General features: G+C 42.4%; 1 protein-coding gene across 5 annotated transcripts in view; it reads right to left on the minus strand.

Moving 5' to 3' along the window:
• NFIB (nuclear factor I B) overlaps positions 1-27,355 on the minus strand; it is a 537,156-nt gene that overhangs the window by 115,542 nt on the left and 394,259 nt on the right. For all 5 annotated transcript variants that reach the window (XM_029605636.1, XM_029605626.1, XM_029605642.1 and 2 more), the window contains exon 7: positions 9,512-9,643. In XM_029605636.1, coding sequence (XP_029461496.1) covers positions 9,512-9,643 — 132 coding nt within the window. The remainder of the gene's footprint in view (positions 1-9,511; positions 9,644-27,355) is intronic.

Genomic DNA, 27,355 nt, shown 5'->3' on the forward strand with positions numbered 1-27,355 from the left:
TTATAGGGAAAAGATTGTATCAGTGGGTTTTATGATGTAAGATATCAAAGCTCTGTACACTGTCACCAAATCCCATGAGAAATCTATTTCTTATGCTTCTTCTCTCTTCCCCCGCTGTTTCCCCTTTCAAATAACTCTCTCTCTCTAACACCCCCCTGCCAATTTCTCCCTCCCCACCACCCCATCCCCTTTCCATACTGAATTCTTAGTCCCTTACCTCCGAGACATCATTCTCATGGGGACAGAGTATATGAAAGCAGACTTTTGGGGGATTTTGGAATGGCAAAAAATGTCAGAAGGGATGAAAAAAAAAAGGGCTCTTTCTGAGGGCAGTTTTACCCGAGTAAAAGGGCTTTTTAAAAATTGCCCATTTTCCCCACCTTTCCCAGGGGTGGGGACAGGGCATAGTTCTGAATGGAAAATGTTTCCGCAGAAAAGCAGTTGCGTTGCTCTGTAGGCCCATTCAAAGGGAAACCTCACGCAGAGGTTCCCTTTGAGAACGGATACAAAGTCCCTGGGTGCAAGTGTCCATAGACGTTGCATGCATGTGGGTACTTTGGAAATCCCATGCAAGGCTTGTGGGCTTGCAGGGACATTGTTGCCCCTGCCCCTACCCAAGGCCTGCCAGCACTTTTTGCAAGGGGCACGTCCCCAGGTAAACTACTTGGAAACTTCCCCTTCCCCCGTGTGCCGAGGATGAGTTGGGAGACCTGCCTCATTGAGATGCAAGCAGCAGAAGATTGAGCATTGCCGAGTAAATGCCTCTCTCGAAAAGTTATATCATCGGGGGGGGGGGGGGGGGGGGGGGGCAATAAAACTGTCACCGCACCCCAATCGTCGCTACTACGCAGGTCAGTTGTGAAGTATTTCTAAACATGGGCTATACTTAACAGCTCAGATTGTGTCGTGATGAAATATACACACCATAACTGGGGGAAACCCCCCCCCAAAAAAAAAAATGCCGGCAGGTCATGCCAGCTATCACAAGGGTTAATTTCAACATCAATTACTAATCCTGCACCCAAACTGCAGAAGTCCAAACAAACAGAAGCACTCGGCTTAAACTTTGACATTTGGTTCTGCTTTTGCTGGTTTCCATCCCAAACCACAACCAGACTCACATATTACCCATGGAACTGCATACACTGTAAAGAGCCAATGCCAAGCAACTTTAGCTGCTGTACAGCAGTTGGTATGCTGCAACGGCTGACCACAAGGAACAATGAGAACAAAAGCTTGTGCTAACTCCTAAAACCTCAACCTGAGCTCAGGCAAGCTTTTCTCCCCCGGGTGTCAGGGTTTGCTTGACTTTATGTGACCCTTCCTTGTCCCGCCTCGCACTGACTATGTGCCCTGTTTTTCCTCCAGCAAAAAATGAACTCTGCAGCCTTAGAAAGAGAAAGTTTTAGGCTCTGCTTAATTTAAATTTACATGGTTTAGTACAAATTGACGTTTTACAGCAAACTGTCTTTTTCCTCACCAAAACTGTTAGTATGTAGCCGCACTCTGACACTCACGTGTTACCTGTTTTTCTCATATGGCCTGAAATATTGGTAAAGAGGGCATATTATAGACTATGATTCCTGATTTTTGTGTACTAAGGACATGACTTTGCTACAAACACCACTACCTGACCTGAAACATGACTTTCCAATACATGCTTTCCATAATCTCTTTGTTACAAGAACCCACATAACAGGTAAGTACAAACACTGGAATATAAATATATTTCTAATGTAAAATTACTAATTTATAGTATTACTGATAGCAGGATAATACAAAATGGAAATCTGTCTGCTCCGATGGCAGATGAAAAGAAGAATGTAAACACTTTGGGCCCCAGGTCATATAATCATAACTGGCGCCTAGCTAGGTTTGCATTTCATTCATTTATTTATTTTTATTTATTTAAAAATTCTTGCTATCTCACACCCTCCGAAGTTCGGGATGGGTCATATGTCTAACAAATACAATAAAAGAACAATAAACAACAAAAGAAGAAAAATAATAAAATCAAAATGTACTCTGCCAAACACAAGTCTAGACCTTGTAAACTCAAATATTTTCTGCAAAAACAAAGCTGGGTGAATAGGTAGGTTTTTAGAGCTTTTCTGAATTCTTCTTTATGGTTAGTAATGGAACACAATGCTCCTGGAAATGAGTTCCAGGCTGCTGGTCTTGTGATGGAAAAAGCTCTTTCCCGAGTGACAGTTTGGAATGTCTTGCAGCTGGGATGTCAAGGATCAATTTATTTGCCAAAAAGAAGTTTCTAGTTGGTACGTAAAAATGTAGGATTGAACTTATCCAGGGACTAATGATATTGGGGTAGATTTTAAAAGGTGCGCGTGGAAGTAGATTTGTTTGCGCAACCAGGCGCGAACAAATCTACTCCCGATTTTATAACATGCGTGTGCTGCTGCGCACATGTTATACAATACAGGGTCGGTGCGTGCAAGGCTGCGCAAAATCGGCAGCCTGCGCGCGCCGAGCCGCGCAGCCATCCTCCGTTCCCTCCGAGGCCGCTCCGAAATCGGAGCGGCCTCGGAGGGAACTTTCCTTCCAGCCCCCCCACCTTCCCCTCCCTTCCCCTATCTAACCCACTCCCCAGCCCTAACTCCCCCCTACCTTTATTTTACGCCTGCCCAAGGCAGGCGTAACTTGCACGCACCGGCCGGCTGCCGGCGCACCATGTTCTGCTTCGGGGGCTGGTCCGGAGGCCGCAGCCTCGCCCCTCGAACGCCCCTGGGCCGGATCAACGCCCGCGGCCCCGCCCCTGGAACGCCCCCGACACGCCCCCCAGGAAAGCCCCAGGACTTACGCGCGTCCCGGGGCTTGTGCGTGCCGCCGAGCCTATGCTAGACAGGCTCGGCGCACGCAGGGGATGGAAGGGGCAGCTTTTCGGGGGTTACACACATATCTTACACACTAACCCTTTGAAAATCTGCTCCATTGTGTAAGAGGCTGTGAACTGTTGCCAAGATTTTGTATGTTATTCGCCATTTTACTGGTAGCCAATGAAGGGATTTGAGAATGGGTGTAATATGTTCATGTACTTGTGTGTTGGTGAGGAGCCTAGCAGCGGAATTCTGTGCTATATCTAATGCTTGAAGTGAGCTCTGGGGAGCGCCAATACACAAGGAATTGCAGTAGTCAATCCCAGTGAGTTTTAAGGCTTGTAAGACAGTTCAAAAGTCAAGTAAATTCCATCTATATGAGACTGCATATCAAGCCCAACTATCTGAATCAAACCCTTGGGCATTAGACAGTTTACAAAAGTAGCCTTTCTATCTCTGTACATTTTTTTAATTTTTTAAGTATAGGATATCCCATTATAACTGGATCACAAAGGATAAAAGAAGCAATAACAAGGCAATCTCTGGTCAATTTACTGTCATACACTAGGAGGTACATCTGTACTAATTGTTTCTTATTTTATTGATTTTATTATGCTGTTTTTGTTATATTGTTTTTATTGTAATATTTGTGTTGTATTGGTTTTATTAATTATGTGTGTGTTGTTGTAATCCGCTTAATAGAACCTGTGTCATTATAGGTGAAATGTAAGCACTTTAAATAAATAAACTGTCCTCAGTGTTAAAATGCTGCTGATCGCAGAGGCATTCACTCACCCCTTCCCTCATGGTATTATTGGAGATAGGTATTTTGGAGTCTGTAAAATCAAAATTAAAAAAGAGCCAGTTCATACTAGATGGCCACACAGAATGGTGACACTTGTCGGAGACAGTCAAAATCATCCAGATAGGTTGATTCAGCCATTTCAAGTAAAAAATTGTCAAGATATATGACCAACACAATGAAATGACTCTATAAACCTTCGATTAAGAGACTGAAATGCTGGTTTGCAAAATATATTGCTGAAACATATGAAGATGGTAAAATGATTGCTAGCCTCACAGCTATTATTTATTGTATACTATCGCTAAATCTCAAATCATATTCAGAAGATATATCTCTCAGCTAAGAGGACATTATATGGTAACAAAAGTTTTGGAAAGGAGGATTTTAACATCTTACTTTTTTTTTTTCAATCTTTGTTTCCTCTCTGAAATTTGGCTTTATAAGTCTGTTAGTGCTTATAAATGGGTGCTTTACTATGTGAGTGAAATAAGATGATAATTTCAGAAGAACTTCTGAAATTATCATCTTATTTCACTCACATAGTAAAGCACCCATTGACCCCAGCATACACTTTTCATGTTCCCTGACATATAGAATCCTTTTTTCTTTTTCTTTCCTAAAGGGAAACAGACAACTTCAGTTGAAATCTCAGGAAGGTCAGAAAAGCAAAATTGCTTACCTTGTAATAGGTGTTATCCCAGGACAGCAGGATGTAGTCCTCACATATGGGTGACATCAGTAATGGAGCCCTATATACGGAAAAACTTCTCTCAAAGTTTCTATGAAACTTTTGACTGGCACCAGAGTGTCTACTGAGCATGCCCAGCATGCCATGATATTCCCTGCCACAGGGGTCTCCCTTCAGTCTGTTTTGTAGCAATTAGCATTAGCCAAAAATAAAATAATAAAACGTATCGGACCCAACTCCGCGGGGTGGCAGCTGGGTTTCGTGAGGACTACATCCTGCTGTCCTGGGATAACACCTATTACAAGGTAAGCAATTTTGCTTTATCCCAGGTCAAGCAGGATGCTAGTCCCCCCATATGGGTGATTAGCAAGCTAGAGCCTGAGTCATTTGGGATTGAGGCAACAGTGAAGTATTGTTGTTGAAATGAATGATCACAGCAGGTTGGATGTAGAAGGAGTTGGGGTTACACTGGAAACAAGTTCTTTAAGACAGATTGTCCATATGCTGAATCTTGTCTTCCTTCTTTGTCTAAACAATAGTGAGCTGCAAAGGTGTGAAGAGAACTCCATGTTGCTGCTTTACAAATGTCCAGAATAGGTACAGAGTGAAGGTGTGCTACTGAGGTTGACATTGCTCTGACTGAGTGTGCCTTTACTCGCCCTTGAAGAGTAAGGCCTGCTTTTTCATAAACTGTATGCAATCTGCTAGCCAGTTTGACAAAGTATGTTTACCCACTGCTTTACCTGGTTTGTTTGGATCATAAGATACAAATAGTTGACTGGATTTCCTTTGGACTGCAGTGCGGTTTAAGTAGAAGGATAGTGCACGTTTTCAGTCCAATGTATGTAAGGCTCTTTCTCCCTGGTGAGAGTGAGGTCTTGGAAAGAATGTTGGTAAAACTATAGATTGGTTCAGGTGGAATTCCGTGACTACTTTTGGAAGGAATTTTGGATGAGTACGGAGGACCACCCTGTCATGTAGGAACTTTGTAAAAGGTTCGTATGTGACAAGTGCTTGTAGTTCACTGACTCTTCTAGCTGATGTAATGGCTATGAGGAATACAGTTTTCCATGTAAGAAATTTAAGGTCACAGGTGTCTATGGGTTCGAATGGGGAATGCATGAGCCTGGATAATACTACGTTTAGGTCCCATTGTATGCTAGGGAAATGAATTGGAGGTTTAAGGTGAGTTAAACCCTTCATAAATCTACTGACGAGAGGCTGGGTAGAGATAGGTGCATCTCCCATCTTGTTATGGTAAGCAGAGATTGCACTCGTGAACTCTTACAGATGAAGTCCGAAGACCAGAGTCTGAAAGATGGTACAGGTAATCTAGTAGTGAGGTAGTGGGGCAAGTGAAAGGATCTAAAGATTTCTGAGTGCACCACAAAGTAAACCGTTTCCATTTATAGGAATAATTCTTTTTAGTGGAAGGTTTACGTGCAGCTATAAGTACTTGAGATATAGAGGATGGAAGGTTGAGTGGTTGTAAGATCAAGCTTTCAACATCCATGCTGTCAGGGATAGGGATTGAAGGTTGGGATGGCGCAACCGATCCTGATCCTGAGTTATGAGAGTGGGAGCTACTCCCAGACGAATGGGATCCCGGACTGAGAGGTCTAGCAGTGTGGGAAACCATATTTGTCGAGGCCAGTATGGGGCTATGAGTATCATGGTCCCTGTGTCCTGTTGCAGCTTCACTAGAGTTTTGGTTATGAGTGGTATCGGTGGATACGCATATAACAGGCCTGAGTTCCAATGGCGAGCAAAGGCGTCCTTTGGTAGGTTGTTCTCCTGTTGTAATAGGGAGCAGTAATTGTTCACTTTGTAGTTCAGATGGGATGCAAAGAGATCTATTGTTGGTTGACCCCAGCATTGGAAGATCTTGGTTGCTATCGTTGGATCCAAGGACCACTCGTGTGGTTGTAACTGACGACTGAGGCGATCGGCTATTATGTTGCAGATGCCTGCCAGGTAAGTGGCTCGTAGAAGAATTGAGTGTGTTAGGGCCCAGTCCCAAGTCTGAGCTGCTTCTTGGCAAAGGAGGTAGGAACCTGTTCCTCCTTGTTTGTTGATGTACCACATGGCTACTGTGTTGTCTGTCTGAATCAGCACAGTCTAGTGTGAAAGGCAGTCCTTGAACGCATGTAGCGCATAACGTATAGCTCGAAGCTCTAGGAAGTTTATTTGAAAAGAGGCTTCGGTTTTTGTCCACGTCCCTTGGGTCTTCAGATGACCAATGTGTGCTCCCCAGCCTAAGGTGGACGCATCTGTAGTTAGTGTCACTTGCGGAAATGGATGCTGAAAAGGCAGACCTTTGAGCAAGTTGTTCATTGATGTCCACCAGAGGAGGGAGGAACGCAGTTCCTGTGTTATCTGAATGCGAGTGGACAATGGTTGAATGGCTTGAATCCACTGAGTTTTGAGTGTCCATTGCAGTAGTAGCATGGTCTGTCTGGCCATGGGAGTGACGTGAACTGTGGAGGCCATGTGTCCGAGTAGGGTGAGGCACTGATGAGCCGTAACTTGGGATTGATTTCGAAGAGAGTGTGCCAGGAGAACGAGTGTTTGAGCACGGTCTCTTGGAAGAAAAGCTTTTGCTATGATGGTGTTTAAATCTGCACCGATGAATTGTAGTAGGTGAGATGGTGTGCAATGGGATTTCTGGTAGTTGATGAGAAATCCCAAGGAGTGAAGCAAGTTGACTGTGAGCTTGAGGGAATTGAGAGCTCCTTCTTGTGTCTGACTTCTGATGAGCCAATCGTCTAGATAAGGGAATACATGCACTTTCTGTTTGTGGAGGTGTGCCACCGCCACTGCCAGACACTTTGTGAACACTCGAGGTGCTGAGGCTAGGCCGAATGGGAGCACTCGGTATTGAAAGTGTTGTCGTTCGACCAGAAATCGCAAGTACTGGCAATGAGGAGGAAAGATGGGGATGTGAGCGTAGGCGTCTTGAAGATCCAGAGAGCAGAGCCAATCCCCTTTTTGAAGGAGAGGTAGCATGGTGCCTAACGATACCATCCTGAATTTTTCTTTTTTGAGAAATTTGTTGAGATTTCTGAGGTCTAGGATGGGACGAAGGCCTCCGGTTTTCTTTGGAATGAGGAAATAGCGGGAGTAGAATCCTCTGCCCTGCTGAGGTCTGGGAACTGGTTCTATGGCCCTGGCTCTCAGAAGGGTGGATAATTCTGTTTGTAGAATTGTGGAATGGTGGTTCACTGTCCAAGATGAGATTGGAGGAGTTTCTTTTGGTACAATGAGAAAGTCCAATCGGTAACCCTGAGCTGTAATGGAGAGTACCCATTGGTCTGTGGTTATGGAGGTCCAGGTGTGATGGAAAAAAGCTACCTGACCTCCTACTGGCAGATGTGGAAGTGGATTGGTGGGTTGGCTGCTGCTCTCTGATTTTCTTTCAAAATCCCGACGTTGATGCAGTCTGAGGAGGAGGTTGAGGCCTGGCAGGCCTTTGCCTAGCCTGAGGTCGCTGAGCTGGGCGAGATGGTCTTGCCCGGTTTGATGGGGGATACTAGCGGCGATGGCGGTAATAAGGACGCCTTATATCCCTTCTAGGAGGTCTCCTGGCCGGGGGTTGTGTCTCCTGAAGCAGTAATGAAAGTTGTTTAAGTGTCTCAGTGTGATCTTTAATAGTTGCAACCGCTTCCTTAACCTTGTTGCCAAACAGGTTATCCCTCAAACAAGGAAGGTCGGCCAGTCTCTCCTGTACTTCTGGTCGGAGATCAGACGCCTTAAGCCAGGCCCATCTACGAGCAGTTATTCCTGAAGCAGAGAGACGTGATGCAGTTTCAAAACTGTCGTAAGTTGCCCTAACTTCATGTTTGCCTGCTTCTAGGCCTTTATGTACCAGTTGATGAAAGGGTTCCTGATATTGATCAGGAAGTGTGAGAACTAGGTCTTGGACTTGTTTCCAAAGATTTCGTTGATACTGGTTCATAAAAAGTTGGTAAGATGCAATCCTAGATACCAACATAGATCCTTGGAAAACTTTACGTCCTAAGTTGTCCATGAATCTGTTATCTTTCCCAGGTGGTGTAGAGGCATGAGATTTTAGCCTTTTCGCTTTTTTCTGGGCCGACTCCACTACCACTGATTGGTGAGGTAGCTGGGTCTTTTGGAACCCAGGGATTGGTTGGACTAAGTAGGTGGCATCTGACCTCTTGTTTACCTCTGCCAGTGAACCTGGATGTTCCCATATTCGGTACATGAGTTCTTGTAGTACCTCATGCACTGGCACCGCCAAAATCTCCTTGGGAGGGTCTACAAATTGTAAAACTTCCAGTGTCTTTTGCCTGGAATCCACCTCTGTGTGCAACTGGAAGGGAACAGTGTCCGCCATGTTCTTAACAAAGTTTGAAAAAGATAAGTCTTCTGGAGGAGACTTCCTACGGTCCTCAGGACCGTAGGAAGACCGTAGGAGAATGCTACAAAAATTAAAAAGGAGCAAAATTACATTTCTATTCATGTTCTGAGGGGGAAAAAAGGACCACTTCCATGCCTCTGCCATATTTCCCTGATTTGTCTTCATTCTCTTCTGTGGCACAGCATCGATGACATGAAAACTGACACAACCCTATTGGCCCATCCTGCTGAGCCTATGCCCCAGGAGCTGCAGCTGAATTTCCATTTATTCAGTTTGCACATCTTTTCTACTCCACCTCATCCGTAAGCAAAGCTCACCCATTTCCATTTTGTCAGCTTAGACAATGTCACATTGGATATTACAATTATGTGTGCATGACAAAGTATATGTGTCTAAAAGTAAAAATGTGGCCTGGAACGAAGCTGTAAATGCTATGTTTATTGTTCATTTGTTTGACACCACCACTTACTGTGCAATAAAAAAAATCATACAGTACAATTTATGTTATCAATAATTATAAAAATGAAGTACCCTGTGCCTAATATATTACTATTCTGTACATTTGTCACCTTGATACAGAAACTTTGAATAGAATTCTTGTGTATGAAACAAATACTGGAGACCGTAATAGAGAATAGTTGTGTGGCTTTGTAGTAAGACGCAAAGAATGCATTTAGAGTTAATATGAGCCTTCTCTTTTCACCCACGTAATGCCCAGGGGTGTAAGCAAGACACTGCAAACCCATGAGTTAAGGGCAACAGGTCCCATAAAGCAGCTTTTCCCATAATCTTTATGTCCTTACCACTGTGTCCTACTCCTGGGATTCCTGGATGGTGATGCTGGGAGAAAGTGCTCAGTCTTGATGAAGAATCCTGCGGGGACGTAGGATTAAACAATGGCTTTTCGGGCTTCTTCATTGTAGGAGAGGATATATCTGTTAAAGAAATGTAATGTACCGTCAGAATGTGTGTGAAGGCTTGTTCACGTTTATCTATAATGTTGAAGTGCAGAAATATGTCTGAGTTACTTTTCAGTAATATAATAATATTGGAATGTACGTACAGCCTTTCCAGGCAGAGAATATCATTACTGTCTTCATGAATGTGAACTCATCCACCTCTGTCCAGTTCGCAAAACTGGGGTCTGATGGATAGGTTGAGATAGAAGTGATTGGCTTGAAGCAGAGACACAATGAATAACAAGTCAATTTTTCTTTGGCCCTCTTAAGCAAAATTTACATTCTTTTCATACCAGACAGGCATTTTCAGCCTTGAAACTCATACAGAATAGTCACCAACACTTAACTGCTTTCGAGTTCACTTAAAGAAATCAATCCTAATGTTAATTTTGACATTCCCTTTGCTGAGAAACTGTGATCACCAGGGTAAATTAATAATAGAACAAATTAAAAATGATAATTACAATAAATAGCATTCAAATTTGTGCTTGGAATTCTAAGACACAAGGCTTGTGACAGCCCGCTCAGTGTGGGGACGATACAAGAATTGATATCTTTGGTTTTCCCCTCAGAATTGGAAGAAGGCCTTATTGCATCTCCTTTTGTTTCAGTTCCTAGATTATACCTTGTCAGGAAAAAAAATCTCGAAATGGACAAACAGCTGCAATTTAAAGATTATTTTGTTGTGCACAGTAATGATCTAGTTAAACTGTATAGACAGTGGTGTCACTGCGGTGTGTCATTTGCTTAGTTGCCTGACACTGTATAACACAAAACAAAAAACTGCTTGGTTCATCACTCCATCCTTCTCCCCAATAACACAGAAACACAACTTAATCCTATTTATAAAGCAGAGTTGCTTACCTGTAATAAGTTTCTCCTAAGACAGCAAGATGTTAGCCCTCACAAGTGGGTGACATCACCAGATGTAGCCCGGCACAGAAAACACAGAAACTTTGACTTGCACACTGAGCATGCCCAGCATGCCACTTTCTACGTGTCCACGCGGGGTCCCTCTTCAGTCTCATAATATAGAATTATGAAAAAATAAAATAAAAAACTTGGAGAAAACCTAACTCCTCAAGGTGGCAGGTGGGTTTCCTGAGGACTAACATCCTGCTGTCCTAGTACAACATCTGTTACAGGTAAGCAACTCTGTTTTCTGCTAAGACAAACAGGATGGTACTCCTCAAAAGTCGGTGAATCCGTAGCTACAGGCTGTTCCTGAGCAAAGGGACCAACGGTCACTGAACCAGGCGCCAACAAGCACAACAACTGAGGTGCTGTAGGTAACTCAAGGAGACAGCCTGAACCCGAACAAGGGACCTGAGGCAGGAAGAGTTGGGTTTCACAGCTGAAAGAGATTCCAGAGGATGGACTGGCCAAAATTGCTGTCGTGTCGACCGTCCCTGTCCAGACAGTAGTGTGAGGCGAAGGTGTGGCGGGAACTCCATGAAACAGTCTTGAAGATCTCATCCACTGGGACTGCTCGCAAGTAGCCCACCGAAGTTGCCATGGCTCTGACAGAATGAGCCTTAACATGGCCCTCAAGCTGCAGTCCTGCCTGAACCTGGCAGGAGGAAATGCAATCCGCTAGCCAGTTGGACAGAGTCTGCTTAGCAATCGCAACTCCCAATTTGTTCCTGTCAAAAGAGATGAAGAGTTGCGTGGACTCCACTCTAGGTAGAAGGCTAAAGCTCTCTTGCAATCCAAACTAGGCAAAGCCCATTCCCCTTGGTGCAAATGAGGCTTTGAAAAATGGTGGGTAGGACAATTGACTGGTTTAGATGGAAATCTGTCACCACCTTAGGCAGTTAACTTAGGGTGCATGCGCAGGACCAACCTATCATGGAAGAACTTTGTGTAGGGTGGATACGACACCAAGGCCTGAAGTTTGCGGACTCTGCGCGCCGATGTGACCACCACCAAGAAGACGAACTTCCAGGTCAGGCATTTAAGGTCACAGGAGCAAAAGGCTCAGAGTCTTCATAAGCTGGGACAAGACCATATTGAGGTCCCATGACACAGCAAGGGCCCTTAGTGGAGGCTTCAGCTGAAGCAGACCCCTCATAAAACACCCCACTATGGCCTGCACTGAGATGGGTGAACCATACACCCCTTGGTGGTAGGCCCCAATCGCACTGAGATGCACCTGGATGGAACTGGTCTTTAGACCTGCCTCAGAGAGGTGCAGAAGCTAATCCAGTAGCTTTGATGTGGAGCAAGAAAAGGGATCCAAGTCATGGTGCTCATACCAAATGGAGAACCTCTTCCACTTCAGGACATAAGGCTTTCTAGTGGAAGGCTTCCTGGATACCACCAGAACCCGAGACACATAATCCGAGAGTTCTAGGGGCTGCAAAATCACACTTTCAACATCCAAGCTATTAGGGACAAGGCCTGGAGGTTGGGATGGCGTAGTCTGCCCTGATCCTGCGTGATGAGGTCTGGGGAAGTCCCCAGACTGTTTGTCTCCCCGAGGGAGAGATCCTGCAGGAGGGAGAACCAGATCTGCCTCAACCAATAAGGGGAGATGAGGATCATGGGTTCCCTGGTCCTGTTGGAGGTTTAGGAGAGTTTTGACACTCGTGGAAGCGGAGGATATGCATATAGGAGGCCCGTGCCCCAATGTTGGACGAAGACATCCGATGCTAGTTTGCTGTTCTCTCTGAACAGGGTGCAAAACTAGCCTACCTTCCTGTTGCAGGGGTAAGCAAAGAGATCCATGTCCAGGGTTCCCCAGAGAAGAAAGATCCAATCCGCAACCTCCTGCTTCACGGATCATTCGGGGGGGCAGAAGGAGTGACTCAGGTCGTGTGCCATCACATTTTCCTTCCCCTGCAAAACCTGGATGGCTCATAGCAGAATGCCTTGACACAGAGCACAAGACCAGATCTGGACCGTCTCCTGGTAGAGGATGTAGGATCTTGAGCTGCCCTGCTTGTTGAAGTACCACATCACCACCTGATTGTCTCTAGATGAGGACTGCCTTGTTGGCCAGGTGATCTTGAAATGCCCAAAGAACATATCAGATCACACAGTGTTCCAGGAAGTTTATCTGACACCTTGCTTCCTGAACGAACCATTGACCCTGGGTGCGGAGGCCCTCCAAATGGGCACCCCAACCCAGGTTGGAAACATCCGTGGTGAGCACAACTTGAGCAGGGGAAGCCTGGAAGGGCACCCCTATCTCCAAATTGGACAGATTCTCCCACCACAACAAGGAGTCCTGGAGTGGCGGGTAATACGGATGCGCACCCGAATGTCCTGAAAGGCCTGGCACCACTGAGCCCACTGTGCATGTGTAGATGAGGGAAGGGAGTGACAGAGACGGTTGCAGCCATGTGCCCTAACAGACAGAACATATGGTGTGCAAAAACCTGGTGACTCTGAGAGGTGACTCTCGCCAGGGACACCACTGTGAGAGCTCGATCCTAGGGCAGAAAGGCCCTGGCCTGCACCGTGTCGAACCTGGCAGCAATAAAGTCCAGCTGGAGTGACGGGCGAGCTGCAACTTCGGGTAGTTGACCAGAAACCCCAAGGTCTCCAGCACCCAAATGGTATACAGCAGGGATTGCAACACTCCCTGCTGGGTGGCACTCTCATAAAACCAGATGTCCAGGTAGGGAAAAACCTGCACTCACATCTGCCACAGGTAGGCCCCTACCACTGCCAGGCACTTGGTGAAGACATGAGGTGCAGACGCCAGGCCAAAAGGCAGCACCCTGTACTGGAAGTGCCGCTTGCCCACCACGAAGCAAAGATATTTCCTGTGCGCTCTGAAAATCTCGATGTGGGTATAGGTGTCTTTGAGATCAAGGGAGCCTAAGCCAGTCCCCCCTTCACAAGAGAGGAATCAGGGCACCCAGTAAGACCATGAGGAGCACATCATCAGCAGTGCCAGACCAGAGAGCTTCCTGCAAGAAGACATGGGAAAAGCTCAGTGGCTAGCATGTAGTTGCTTGGACAAGGGACAGTCCTAATTTAGCCCCTTCCCAAATGCCAGAGGCGCTGCTAGGGACCAGGTCACCTTTACCAGACACACTGCATATGAATACAGGAGATGGAAAAAACCTATGAATTGGGGGCCAAACCCAAATACCTGCAAGGTCTGCATGAGATAGCAGTGATATAGTCTGTTGATGGCCTTCTCCTGATCTAGAGACAAAAAAGCCACCAACAGGGCTTTTGTCCTATGACAAAATTAAATCAAGTCCTGGACTAAAAAGATATTGTCAAAAATTGTGCAGTCTGGGACAGTGTAGGATTGCTCCAGGTGGATCACTTCCTTGAGTATGTATCCTAGCCGCAGTGAGAACATCTTGGCAATGATCTTGTAAGTCAATAGAGTAATAAGACTGGGCGCCAGTTCCACAAGTTGCATGGGCTTCCTTTTCTGAGGAGCAGTGTTAATACTGCATTACGTCACAGTCGTGGTAACTCTCCAGTCTCCAGGGCTTCTGCTAGGACTAGCAGGAGATCAGTCCTAGCAGGTCAAAAAAGTGGCAAAAGAATTCTACCATTAGGCTGTTGATGCCTGGTGTTTTGTTGTAGGGTAGGACATCCAGTTCAGGGACCCAGAAAGTTCTGCCAGACTCAGATTGTACCATACAAAAAGGCAAGGGCTGCAGAAGTGCAGCATCCAGGACCACCAGGATCACGATCCTTCATGATTACTGCTTCTTAGGTAATGGAGGCAGTATATGCAAAAACTGATTCAGAAGAAGAATCATGTGCTGGATTCCCTAAATTACAGGATATTAAATAGAAATTAGCTAAAGAGCATTTGGTGTCTCTAGTCAGCATTTTATCCTCTAGTGAAGACCAACCACAAGCCCGAATAGCCAGCTCCTTCAGAACTATCAGGCCTCCTCCAAGGATTTCTTTGGGTTTCTCCCTGCCTAGGGCTTTCTACCAATTTGGCTGGTACCCTTTGTCTTGAGATGTTCTTGCCACTCTGGATGTCTGCTTTGTGGTCTTCATGCCACTTTTTCAATTGCTTTCACTCTCTATCACTGCTTTGGAGAGTTTTCTGCCTCTTTTGGTGCTTTGTTCCCCCTTCATGGTGCCTTGAGCTTTTCATGCCACATTTGGTGCTGCTTTGCTCTTCTCATAAAGCCTGGAGGGGTTCATGACACTGTTGTTGGTTCTTTTTGCCCCACTTTTGCAGCCTTGAGATGATCTGGCCAGTTTTGCTGTTGTTTTGCTCCTCTGACGGTGCCTTGGGAGAAGTCCTCCCATTACTGGAACTGGTTTGCTCCAAAGCAGATTCCTGGACTCTTCATACCTGGACTCTTCACATTAACATAGTCTTATTACGTTGGCATGCTTTCACCCTTCTGATGATGTCGATCCACCAGTTTCATTAGAAATGATTAGAAAATCCCAGTTTGGGAGCCCAAAATAAACAGTAATTCTTCCCATATTGACTGTAATGAGAAACAAATGAACAAATAAAACAAACACTTTTTTTTGTTTGAAACTAATGAAACAAATGGAGGTGCCCATTCAAATGAATGAACAAACCGAAACTAAATTTTTTTCCTATGCATATCCCTAACAGGTCTATAATTTTCTACCTCCTCAATTTTACATTTTTGAAACAATACTACATCTGCTCTTCTTCAGTCTCTTAGAATATCTTGTGTTTCAAGAGTTAAAATGAACATAGCTGCAAGAGGTAGTCAGTACTTCGTATTCCTTCCTCAGTATTCAGGAATATACCCTATCAGATCTCTTTGCCTTGCCTGCTTTCAGTTGTGCCAGTGCCTTGAATACTACCGCCTTAGCAAATATTAATATGTTCAAACCACTGTCTCTTAGATCTTTGCCTGTTGTGTTGCATTCATTCCCATCTTCTTCTAATTTGAATGCAAAGCAAAAAATATTTGTTTAAGGTATCTTCTTTCTTCTGATCCTTCACTAAATTCATCCTGATATTCCCCACTTTAATTCTTACTATTTTCCTTCTAGTCTTTGTCTTTTTGCTTATATATGGTAAAGGAGGTTTTATTCCCTGCCTTTATGAATTGGGAAATATACTCCTCTGTTTGAGCTTTTGCCAATTTAATCTGTTCACTTTCCGAGGGTATACTACCTCCCGTGAGTTTTTATAGGTTGTATAATCTCTACTAATGTACATTTCTGATTTCAATGCTGATGTTTGGGTGGCCTAGCAATTTAGTCTTGCTGGTTTAAACTTCTAGCTGGGATCCAGCACCATAAGCCTTCATTTGCAACTACTAGGGCTTTTTTTCCCCCATTTTATATCCCCCCCCTAATTTACTTGATCCAGTCATCATGATGACAGTCCTTGACTGAAGGCCATGCACTTGGGCTCCTTCTGGAACTCTGCATTCATTGGTTCCTAAATGCAGTCACTAGGAGTTGCCACTGTGTGATGACTGAGATTCCCCCCCCCTCCCCCCCCTCAGGGGCTGTTAATGTTGCCTCTGCTGCATCCCCAGTCCAAACCAGCCAAGGAAATGAAAACCCAGGTCCTCTGCATGGCAGCGCACAGCACTGCCACTGAGTCACCAGCCCAACCCACTTATAATCCATATTGTATATCACTGGGAAACCTACTGTAAGGTTTTATTTAAAAAAAATTAAAAAGCAATATAAAGAGAATTTTTCTAAACACTTTACCTTCCCCTACCAAAATATATTTTTATTTATTTAGGTATAGACATTTGATAATCTGCTTTTTACCAAGAATGGCCTCAAATCAGATTACAACAAATTTAAAAAACAGACAATACTATTTGGATTATTATACAGCTTGTATCAAATTCACGGTTGGCATAGCAGTAAGAATCCAATGGTGTGTAACTTATGTCCTTCAAAATATGTAGTCACATGGCTCAGATGGTTAGATCAGCGGATTGGAAGTTTCTGCTGGGAAAATCTAGCTGAAGAGCCATGCTTTAGCTTTTTTTCTGAAAATGAGGTAGCAGGCCTCAAGGCAGAAGCATAACGTTAGCAGTTTCTTGTTCCAGATAGTTGGTGCATAGCAGTTGAAGGCTCAGAGTCTAGTACAGAACAATCTGACGAGGGGGGGGGGAGGGGGAGGGGGAGAAGGGCCAACCGGAAAGATCCGAGTTCTCTTGTGGGGGTGTTGGGCCTGTTTACTCATGCATTAGCAGAGAGTTTTGAATTTTTATTCTGCTTTTAACTGGAATCCAGTGTTATTGATGTAGTATTGGTTTTATGGGATCTGTTGCTTTGGCTCCTACCAGAATTCTCGTGGCTGTAGTCTGTAGGAGCTAGAGGTACTTCATTTTTTTTTTTTATTCATTTTACAAACTTTATTTAACTTGAAAGGAAATACATGCATTCTGCAACACTTTTCAAGAAATAAAGACAAATATAACACATCCATGTGATAAAGTAATTTAGGAATAATTACAAAAAAGAAAAAGGAAAGAGAAAACACATTGTTACAATACATGCAACAAGCCCACTATATGGGATCCAAGATATACCCAACCCTAGGAGATTTTTTTCTTAGAAGAAAAACTGGCTTTAATGGGATACAGCATAATTTAGTGAGAGGCCTTTTAGTTACAGCTTAAGGAGCTTCCAAACCAGCAGTTGGGGAAAAACTAAACAGAGCTCTCATTTTGTTCGAAAGAAATGATGTTAATTGGGAGGGTTGATAAAACAAATAGGAAACCCCCAGATGTTTAATTAGACATTTGCAAGGGAATTTTAGCAAAAATAATGAACCTAGTTCAATTACTTTAGGCTTCAACAGAAGAAACTGTTGTCTTCTTCTCTGCATTTGTCTAGATAAATCAGGAAACATTTGTATCTTATGGTTCAAGAACAACTCTGTACGATGTACAAAATACCGTTTGAAAACCCATTCCTTATCAGTCTCTAGTAAAAAAGTAACCACCAACGTTGAAGATATTGCTGAATTCTCATTAGGCTGCTCCAGGACTGCAGAAATATCCAATTTAGGTGAGTCTCTTGATGTTAATACTTGAAAATTACTATTATCCACTTGACTTTTCTTCTGAGGAGGAATATAATGTGCCTTTGATGTTATAGGGACATAGCCTCTGTAATTTTTAACACTTCAATCATATATCTTCTCCAAATGTCTTTAGATGAGGCATAAGGAAGTTTTGGAAAATTAATACACCTTAAATTTTTTCCTCGCATTTGATTCTCCATATATCTACTTTAGATTGGAGTGATTGATTTTCTTTTACCAGTGCTTGTTGGATATTTGTAGAACTCTCCACTTTAGTTTTAAAGGTTTGAAGTTGCTGTTTACATTCGCCTAATTCCTGTTCAGCTACCTTTAAGCGGATATCCAAATCTTTCACTGTGCTTGTTATATTAGTTACTTGAATGATAATATTTGAACTTAACACTTGAATCACCTCCCAGATCAATTCAAGGGTAAATGCATGAGGTCTTACCAGTTCTTGATACCAAATAGGTAAATGTTCAACTGAGCTCTCCTCCATCTGCTGCCGGTCCACTCCAGCTGGAACTTCTCCCGTTCCTCACAGATCTGTTGAAGTGCTGAGGCTCCTTCCTCCAGCGACGCGAGCTCCGGCTGAGATTCCTCAGAGGCGCTAATCTCCAGCACCTCCGTTTCTCCTCGCGGCTGGCAGGCCCGTCTCTCAGCTGGGTTAACAGGAGGAAACTTCTCCTCCGGTGACAAAGATGTTAAAAGTTCAAAGCCTTGCTAGGGCTCCTCTTCCCCCAGAGATGTGGCCAGCGAACCCATTGCCGGAGTTCCTGCATCCCGGCAGATGTGAGCGTCCATAGGACCCACCACAAGAAGGGCCAAGGGAGGCTCCGAAGTCAAACGCTCCCTAGCCCTTCGTTTGCGGGCTGAATGCGGCATTTCGAGGAATTGAAACAAACAGGTAAGAGAGACGCTCACAGCTGTCTCACCAATCGCCATCTTCGGAAGTATTTCCTATTTATATTGTGAGATGTTGTTGAACAGAGATTTGTAGCAGACAGTTCTGCTGGTGATTAATGCATGGATCAGTGGCAAGATTGTGTTTTATCAAGGCAGTTTTGTTTTCTTTTGTTTATTAAAATGTATTTATTGCTTATGCCAAGGGCACTAAGCGATGGGACACTAAGTGATGTACAGAATCAAATACAAAGAATAGCATAATGAATATAAAAGTACATCTGTAGTCTCCTATGTTTAACAAATAAAATATCACACAGCCACCTTAATGCAAAGTACATGATACAGAAATTCATGTTTAAAGAAAAAAGCCTTTAACAAAGTTTTCAGTGTTTTCATACATTTAGTCTGTCGTAGAGGTTAGGGAGAGTGTTCCAAAGTAAGGGCACTGTGACTGAGAAGGCACAGTCTCTAATCTCTGCTAGACGAGCATGTTCTAAAATCTAGCATACATCTTTGAGAAGATCTTATTCTCGTCGGCTGGTATATCCACAATAAAGCATTTGCACAGGGAAATGAGGCTAGGTCTGTGCACCATCATAGAAATTTTATATTGAATCCTATAATGAACAGAGAACCAGCGAAACTTGAAAAATGCAGGGTTGATATGATCCTTGCAATTCTTTCCTTCAATTAGCCTTCCAGTGGAGTTTTGCAGGAGCTGTAACAGTCTAAGAGAAGAAGTTGGCAAACCCAAATAGAGAGCACAACAGTAGTCTATTGATGGTAACATTATGGCCTATACAACTATGGCGGATCTGGCACAGATGCATGAAATGAGGTTCTTACTACCTTCGTGATATAAATTTCCATACTGAGGTTCTGATCCAGTTTAACCTCTAGGCTTCGTAAATAAGGCTAGCCATGTTTTGAACTAAATATACATATACAAGGTTAGGCAACATTTCATGAATTAGTGAGTTCTAAGGTAGAGTTAAAGGAGTGTATGGTAGGTTTCTGCAAGCAGCCTTGACCCATATTACAAAGGATGCTCACACAGTTCAACCCAGTGCAGCATAACTGGTCTCCTCTCCCCGACTGAGGGAGGAAGATTGCATTCCAGTTACTGTATCTCATCCTTAGAGACCACAGTCCCACTATAATCAGGAGGAGAAAGGCCAGAGAGCTAGACATCATAATAAGACATCTGTTATTGCTGGCTGAACCTCACTATCTAGCCAGATTAAACACAAAAAAAACTGTAAATGTTCAATGCCTTTTCACATATTACACAGTGCACTCCAATTTATTAAGAAACACAACACCTGCAATTCTGTAAAGGCTGCATAACTCAAAAACATGCAATCATGCTACCTCCTCTAATAAAGATAAATAAGAACAAAAAATATTTAATAGTATGCAGCCGTTCAGATGGTTCACTTCCTTGTCCCCCCTACCTCCCTCCCTTTTGAGTGCTGACATCATGACACCAGGCATCATAAATGGTGCATTCATGTTCCGCACAGAGAAAGATCCCAGATGCTGCTGCTTACAGTGCAGCCAGAACAGAAACTATTTGTTTAAGTTATGGAGGGGGGCTGTGGCATTCCCATTCTTGACCATGAGGGAAAATAAAGCCTAGTGAGGCTTTCATTTTAGATTTAATATCTACAGCAGTAATGCGCAGTACCATTTCTAAGAGAAGATGATCCTTTCACATCCTTAATACTGTCCAAATGTGATTCAAATGTGACTCAATGCAATGCCTGTGTATTCTGCAGGAAACCCATAAGATATGCAAATCTTGCAAAGCGGCCCCAGGGACTTTTAGCTATCCATATGGTTTCCCGTCTTCTGTAAATGTTATGGTCAACTCGGATTTAGGACTTTTGTTTTCTAACGGATGCACATACGTATTTATAAGTCTCTCTCCTATGGAAAGAACTGTTTTGTCAAAATGAGACCTCTGCTCTTTCTGTGTGCTGTTAAAACAAAAGGTTATTCTCTCAGTCACTGCAGATTGGAAATGATGTGTGAACTTCCAGCTGCCTTCTTCTCTCTCGCATCCTTGTGCAACATTAGCTGTTGGAAACCGGGTGATGATGTCATGGAATAGAGGAATGTAACACAAAAGCCTTTTTCACTCTGCAGGGACTGAGTAGGTAAGATACATCTTTTGAAATGGGAGTTTGGATAAGCTTGTTCAAAAAGCTTATCCAGATTTAATGGGCAAAGTTCCTGGATTTTGCACCAGATATCAATGAGAAAAGATGAGTATACTTTCCCTTTTAAAATTGCTCAAGGACAAGGACCCATATATATATATCTGCACCTGCTTTTTCTGTGGGTGTTTTTTTCCAGCCAAAACAATGCATTTAGTTTGGAAAATGCCAAACTGTATGCATTGTTGCCTGCCCAGCCTAACCCCGCTCTGGGAACGTCTCCCCAGAAATGCAGGTAAATGGCCTTTGAAAATTACCCACCCCATGCCAAAGTTTTGGAATAGTCTACCAAGAGAATACTGGACACTGACCAGATTTTTTTTAAGTATCACATGGACTTATTTGGGGAATCCCAAAACATCAAAGCCTACAAGGAAATATGAGCATAAGAGTCCATAGGGTCATATCCATTGGCGGTCCACTAGTGTAAATACTCAGTAAATGTGTATTGGACAAAGACTAGGCATGATGGATCACTACCTTTAATTCAAGTTGTCTACTATGTAGCTGTGCAAACAAATGAATAAGTATCCCTAGGAAGTCACAAAACATGCACATCACACATATTATGCTATATTGTCAGTTTCAACAATTGTCTTTACCATGTGGCAGAGTTCCTTCAAAGGCATGTTAGCTATTGTTTTCTGATCATCTAAATCTGCTTGATCAGTCAAGTAGCCCTTTGAACAGCAGGCAACAGGCTTCAGTTCTAGACTGGACGCACATATGATTTACTTTTAATACTGTCTATTCTAATAAAGCATGAAGCTGTTTATTGAAAGCACTGACACTACCTGTAAAGGCTGACAATGCAAGGATTAAAAATCTAGAAAAATGAAAATGCTTGAATGACAAAGGTCATATCACACTGCAGTTTGATCTTGGTCCCACCAGAGTAAAAATTACATTTTGCAAAAACATGGCCATCTAAGGGCCAGATGTACTGCGCATTTACCTCATCAGTACAAAATGGGGAAAACCCTTTAGTGCATCTTGCTGTTAGTCTCATGAAGCATTTTCACAATAATGTCAAGGCATATGCCTGGGCTATGGCAGGTTACAGCTTTTCAAGCACCACATCAAAGAGGTAAAGGCTTATACAAATAATAAAATAAAAATAAGTCGGATCAATTGATTGCCCAAAAACATTATTCTGTCAACAGAGGAGGCCAGAGAGAGTCATTGTGAAGCTTGGCGTATGTACCCTGTTGTTCAACAGCTTGCACAAATGGTGCTCCAGATGTATATCTGCTTGAGTCAGCCCCAGGCAACAATTTTGATCAATTCTAATGTGATAAAATGCTGCAGGGGAAAGCATGCATTGATGTGTTTACGTCAGCAGTTAATTAAACTGTTGTTCGATTCCAAAGAAGCTTAGGAAACACTAAAGAGACACGAGTTTTTTGGCAATTTCCTCATCAGAGCAAAGGCCTCCCTTGTCTTATCTCCAGTCACCTGTCACCCAAGCAACTCCCCAGATAAATGTCACATGGCCCAACAAATGGCGACAGCCACCTGTTAGCATAACTTCACCGGAGTCAACCAGTGATCCATGGCAGGTTCAAACATCCAGCAAAACACCTGCTTGTCTCACACACCTGCTCAGATTTTTACATACCTCATGGCATATGTTAATATTTTTTTCTAGTGCTTGTAGTGGAGTGCAAGGTTATAAATAACATTTCTAGAAGCAATCTATGAGAAAATAAGCAAAAACATTTTGTGCCCTATTCGAGAGGAGTCATTTTATTTTATCATTTGTATAAGTCTATATTTCTCTGGTGTGGTGCTTGAAAGAATGTATCCTGACACAGGCCAGGCATGTGTCTTGATGGTAATGCGAAAATGCTTCACTAGACTAAGAGCAAGATGTACTAAAGGGACTTCATAGAAATGATTAAAGAAAAATGGTAGAAGGTGGCTATAGAAACATCAATATTCTTGGTGGGAATTGTACAAGATTCATGCTTCTTTTCTTGCCTTTTAGGATTCTGTCTTTAAATCTCCTTCCCCAGAGACCTTGCCTGGAAAGCACTACAAACCTTTGCTGATTTGAGGGCAATAATTATTTTCCCTCCTTTCTCATCATCATCTCTGTGGCATGCCTGGGCCCCGATGGATGGAGGATTCAAACCTGGATCCCCAGTATCGCAATGCACAGCACAGCGGCCTGAGTCATATGGCTGACTTTGAAGATTCATTTTTAATTTACCAAATGGTAAAGGACTGACATTGAGGTGGAGCAAGCATGAATAGATTGGAAACAGATCAATTCATTTCAGGGATGGAAAAAACAAAAAAATGCTTTAAAATAGCATTAAGCCTACATTAGTCCTGTTTGCTCTTTATTTAGTCTTACTCATCTCTTATACTGTGTGTTATAACTTATTCAACTTCCTTTAGAAGACACATCCCTGAATCTTGCTTTTAGAAACATTTAGAATTATAGGGCAATTTTCAATTATTTTGTATTGAGCAAATGTCCACGGGACTTTGCACCAATTTTCAAAAAGAAAGCATGCACATATTTTCCCTCTGAAGCTTGCCATGGGCACAGACATTTGCACCTGATTTTGAGCAACAGGCTTTCTTCATGAAAAATAATAATGAATACATTGAGGGAAGGCAATTTTCAGCTAACTTATGTATGTAAATCACTGTCTTAAATTACTTTTAAATTGTCCTCTCAATTTCCAAACAAAAAGTGAGAGAAGACTGGTAATGATGGTGTTAATTCATGACCTCCAGATGCCTTCCAGATTTCTGTTTCTTTGATTGTTGAAATGCTGTGGTAAATTTTGTCTCATTTCCTGCTGCTCCTACATAAGCATAGTATTGGACTTGTGTTATTTATTATAGTCCCAGACCACCTTTTTTTATGTATATCTTATGGTGGCCAACTGGCTCCAGATTTTCAAGACAAATTGATCCAGTCCCGGTTATAACCTACTGCATTCGGGGACTTGTAGTTCAGATTTCCATACTGTAATCCTTAAAAAAAGCAAGACAAGTCTCTGCATGCAGTGGGGCAAAACCAGGGCTGGATCAGGCTGTCCTGAAAATCTGGAGTAAGTTGGTAACACTAGAATAGATATATCTATACTCAGTGCTATGCAAATATAACCATAACAAAGTACTCTTTTTGATATTCTACAACAAAAATGTGACTTTTAAAAGTAGCATAAATGGGTATAAAATACAGTGTATTACAGGAGTATTCAACACCATTTCTTGACAGCTGGATTTTTTTTTCAGATTAACCAAATTATGCTAATGGCCTTATTTCTTGGATCAAATGTATGCAAACATACCTCATGAATATTCATCATGGATACACTGAAAACCAAACCTGTTTGCAGCTCTTGAGAACTGGAGCTGAAAACATCTGGTACATTATTTATTAACGACTTGAATGATTTGCCAGGAAAGAGTGTCATTCATCTTCTCTCACCTCTTTCCTTGAATATTTTAATTTCTCCTCTCTTTTTTCTCCTTTTCTACCTGCCACAATTTCTCTTTCATTTTTGTCTTGTACACTCCCTTCCTCATCTTCACCTTTCCCCTTTATTCGGTGATCACTTATTTGGTTAAGTTTGATTTTCAGCCTTTAATTCAGAATGAACCACAAAGCAGATTACAATTAAAATATCAAAACATAACATCAAAAATAATTACAATAACATAAACACAATAAATACAAAACAAAGTTCAAATCCCTACTCCCCCTACACCATCCTCAGAGCAGATCATCTTTCTTCATCTCTATTAACATCCAACAATATTCTTAAACAATCTTTACCAATTCTTGAGAACACGATATAATTCATCTCAAGAGGGATATCGAATGGTATGAGATTCCAAAAGGTAAGAGCAAAGCACTGAAAATTATTACGCTTCATTCCAACCAATTTCACATTTGGGTAATATAGCACTTCAAATAGTGCTTCTTGGGATGAACAAAATTTCTCAAATGGATAATAATTACAGAAGAGAAATGCTTCTTACTTTGGTTTCTTAGAACGCCGACATTTAAAAATCAAAGAAAGAATTTTAAATTGAACTCCTTGTTCAATTGGGAGCCAATGCAGTTCCTTTGAGACTGTCATGGCATGATTGTATTTCTTTTTCTTAGTTATTAATTCTGCAGCTGTATTTTCAAAAGCTGAAACCGTTTAAGCTCATTTCCTGGAAGACCCTGGTACAATGAAATCACGGTAAACCCGGAAGATGTAGTAAGCCAGATTGACAAATTGAAGAGTAGCAAATCACCTGGACCAGAAGGTATACATCCCAGTGTTCTGTAAGATCTAAAAAATGAAATTTCAGACCTATTACAAGTAATTTGTATCCTATCATTAAAATCATCCATTGTTGCTGAAAACTGGAAGGTGGCCAATGTAACCTTGATATATAAAAAGGACACCAGAAGAGATCTGAGAAACTACAGAACAGTGAGCCTTAATTCAGTGCTGGGAAAAATCGTGGAAACAATTATAAATAATAAAATCACAGAATATAGACATGAATTAATGGGACATAGCCAGCATCGATTTACCCAACTCAAGTCTTGTTTCACAAATCGCTACATATTTTGGAAGGGATGAATAAACATGTGGCTAAAGGTGAACCGATAGATGTGGTGTATTTGGATTTTCAGAAGACGTCTGACAAAGTCCCTCATGAAAGGCTTCTAAGAAAACTAAAAAGTCATGGGATAGGAGGTGAAGTCCTCTCATGGATTACAAACTGGTTAAAAGACAGGAAACAGACAGTAGGATTAAATGGTCAATTTTCTCAGTGGAAAAGGGTAAACAGTGAAGTGCCTCAGAGATCTGTACTTGGATCGGAGCTTTTCAATATATTTATAAATGATCTGGAAGGAATACGACAAGTGAGGTTATCAAATTTACAGATGACACAAAATTATTCAGAGCAGTTAAATCACAAGCAGATTATGATAAACTGAAGGAGGACCTTGTGAGACTGGAAGACTGGGCGTTCATATGGCAAATGAAATATAATGTGGATAAGTGCAAGGTGATGCATATAGGGAAAAATAATCCATGCTGCAGTTACATGATGTTAGGTTCCATTTTAGGAGTTACCACCCAGGGAATTACCACCCAGGAAAAAGATCTGGGCTTCATAGTTGATATTACATTGACATCGTCAGCTCAGTGTGCTGTGGTGGTCAAAAAAGCAAACAGAATGTTAGGAATTATTAGGAAGGGAATGGCAAATAAAATGTAGGATGTCATAATGCCTCTGTATCACTCCATGGTTAGACCACACCTTGAATACTGTGTGCAATTCTGGTCGCCACATCTCAAAAAAGATATAGTTGCACTGGAAAAAGTACAGGGAAAGGCATGGAACGACTTCCCTATGAGGAAAGGCTAAAGAGGTTAGGGCTGTTCAGCATGGAGAAGAGGTGGTTGAGCGGGGATATGACAGAGGTCTACAAAATCATGAAAGAACTTGAAATGGTTATTTATTTTTATTTATTTATTTATTTAATGTCTTTTTTATACCGATAGCCGTTCACACATCGTATCGGTTTACAATTAAACAGGAACCATTGGGCAGAACCCTTACATATAACATTGCAAACAGGTTAACTATTTATTTACTCTTTTGGATAATATAAGGACTAGGGGGCACTCCATGAAGTTAGCAAGTTTATTTATTTTATTTAAATCTTTTCTATACCGTCGTTTGGAGGATACCGTCACAACGGTTTACATCAAGTAGCACATTTAAAACAAATCGGAGATCACATGATGCTGTGGGCAAGGCAAGATGTAGGAAAGCTTTGCTCTGAGGGCTATCTACATCCATCTGGCTTAACCTATACTGACAATAGCCTAAAATATGTGATTAGCAAGATCTTCTTCTCAGTACAAATCAATGGTCTATTGAGCTATGAGTAGTAGAGCTGCGAAGAAGGACAGAGAAAAAGAAAAGTCATCCTTGCAATATCCTAAGATGGCTACCGGTACTGTGAACCTGGAGGCTCCTGCTGTGAGTACGGCTGTGGCTGAAATGCTCCAAGCGGTGATTAAATCTTTAGAGCCCCAATTTGAAAAAATAGATAAAATCTATAATAAGTTAGAAATGATGAGTAATTGCTTTGGGGAAAGTACTAAGAGAATGAATGAGGTACAGCAGTGGATTTCTGATGTGCAAGAGAAGATACGCGAGGCTACAGATTATCTTACCTCGATGCAGGCCGCACTGCAGAATTGTGAAATGAGACTGGAAGATTTGGAAAACAGATCCCAACGCAATAATCTTCGGTTCACTGGGCTACCAGAGAGTCTCCTAGATGGTGAGCTTTGTGGGTTCCTTGAAAAGTGGATACCAGCTGAGTTGGGCTTGGAGAAAATAAGCGGAGACACGCTAGGTGAGACAGCATACACAGGCTTGGGCAAAGGAGGACTGAAAAAAGAAGCCCCAAATTGTTATAGCCCATTTCCTAAATTATGCGCCCAAGGAACTAATTCTACGAGCAGTGCGAAATGGTAAACAGTTGTATTATAAAGAAAAGAAGATCCTGGTTTTCTAGGATTACTTGGCAAAGCT

Source organism: Rhinatrema bivittatum, chromosome 1, assembly GCF_901001135.1.
Source record: "Rhinatrema bivittatum chromosome 1, aRhiBiv1.1, whole genome shotgun sequence".
NCBI lineage: Eukaryota > Metazoa > Chordata > Amphibia > Gymnophiona > Rhinatrematidae > Rhinatrema > Rhinatrema bivittatum.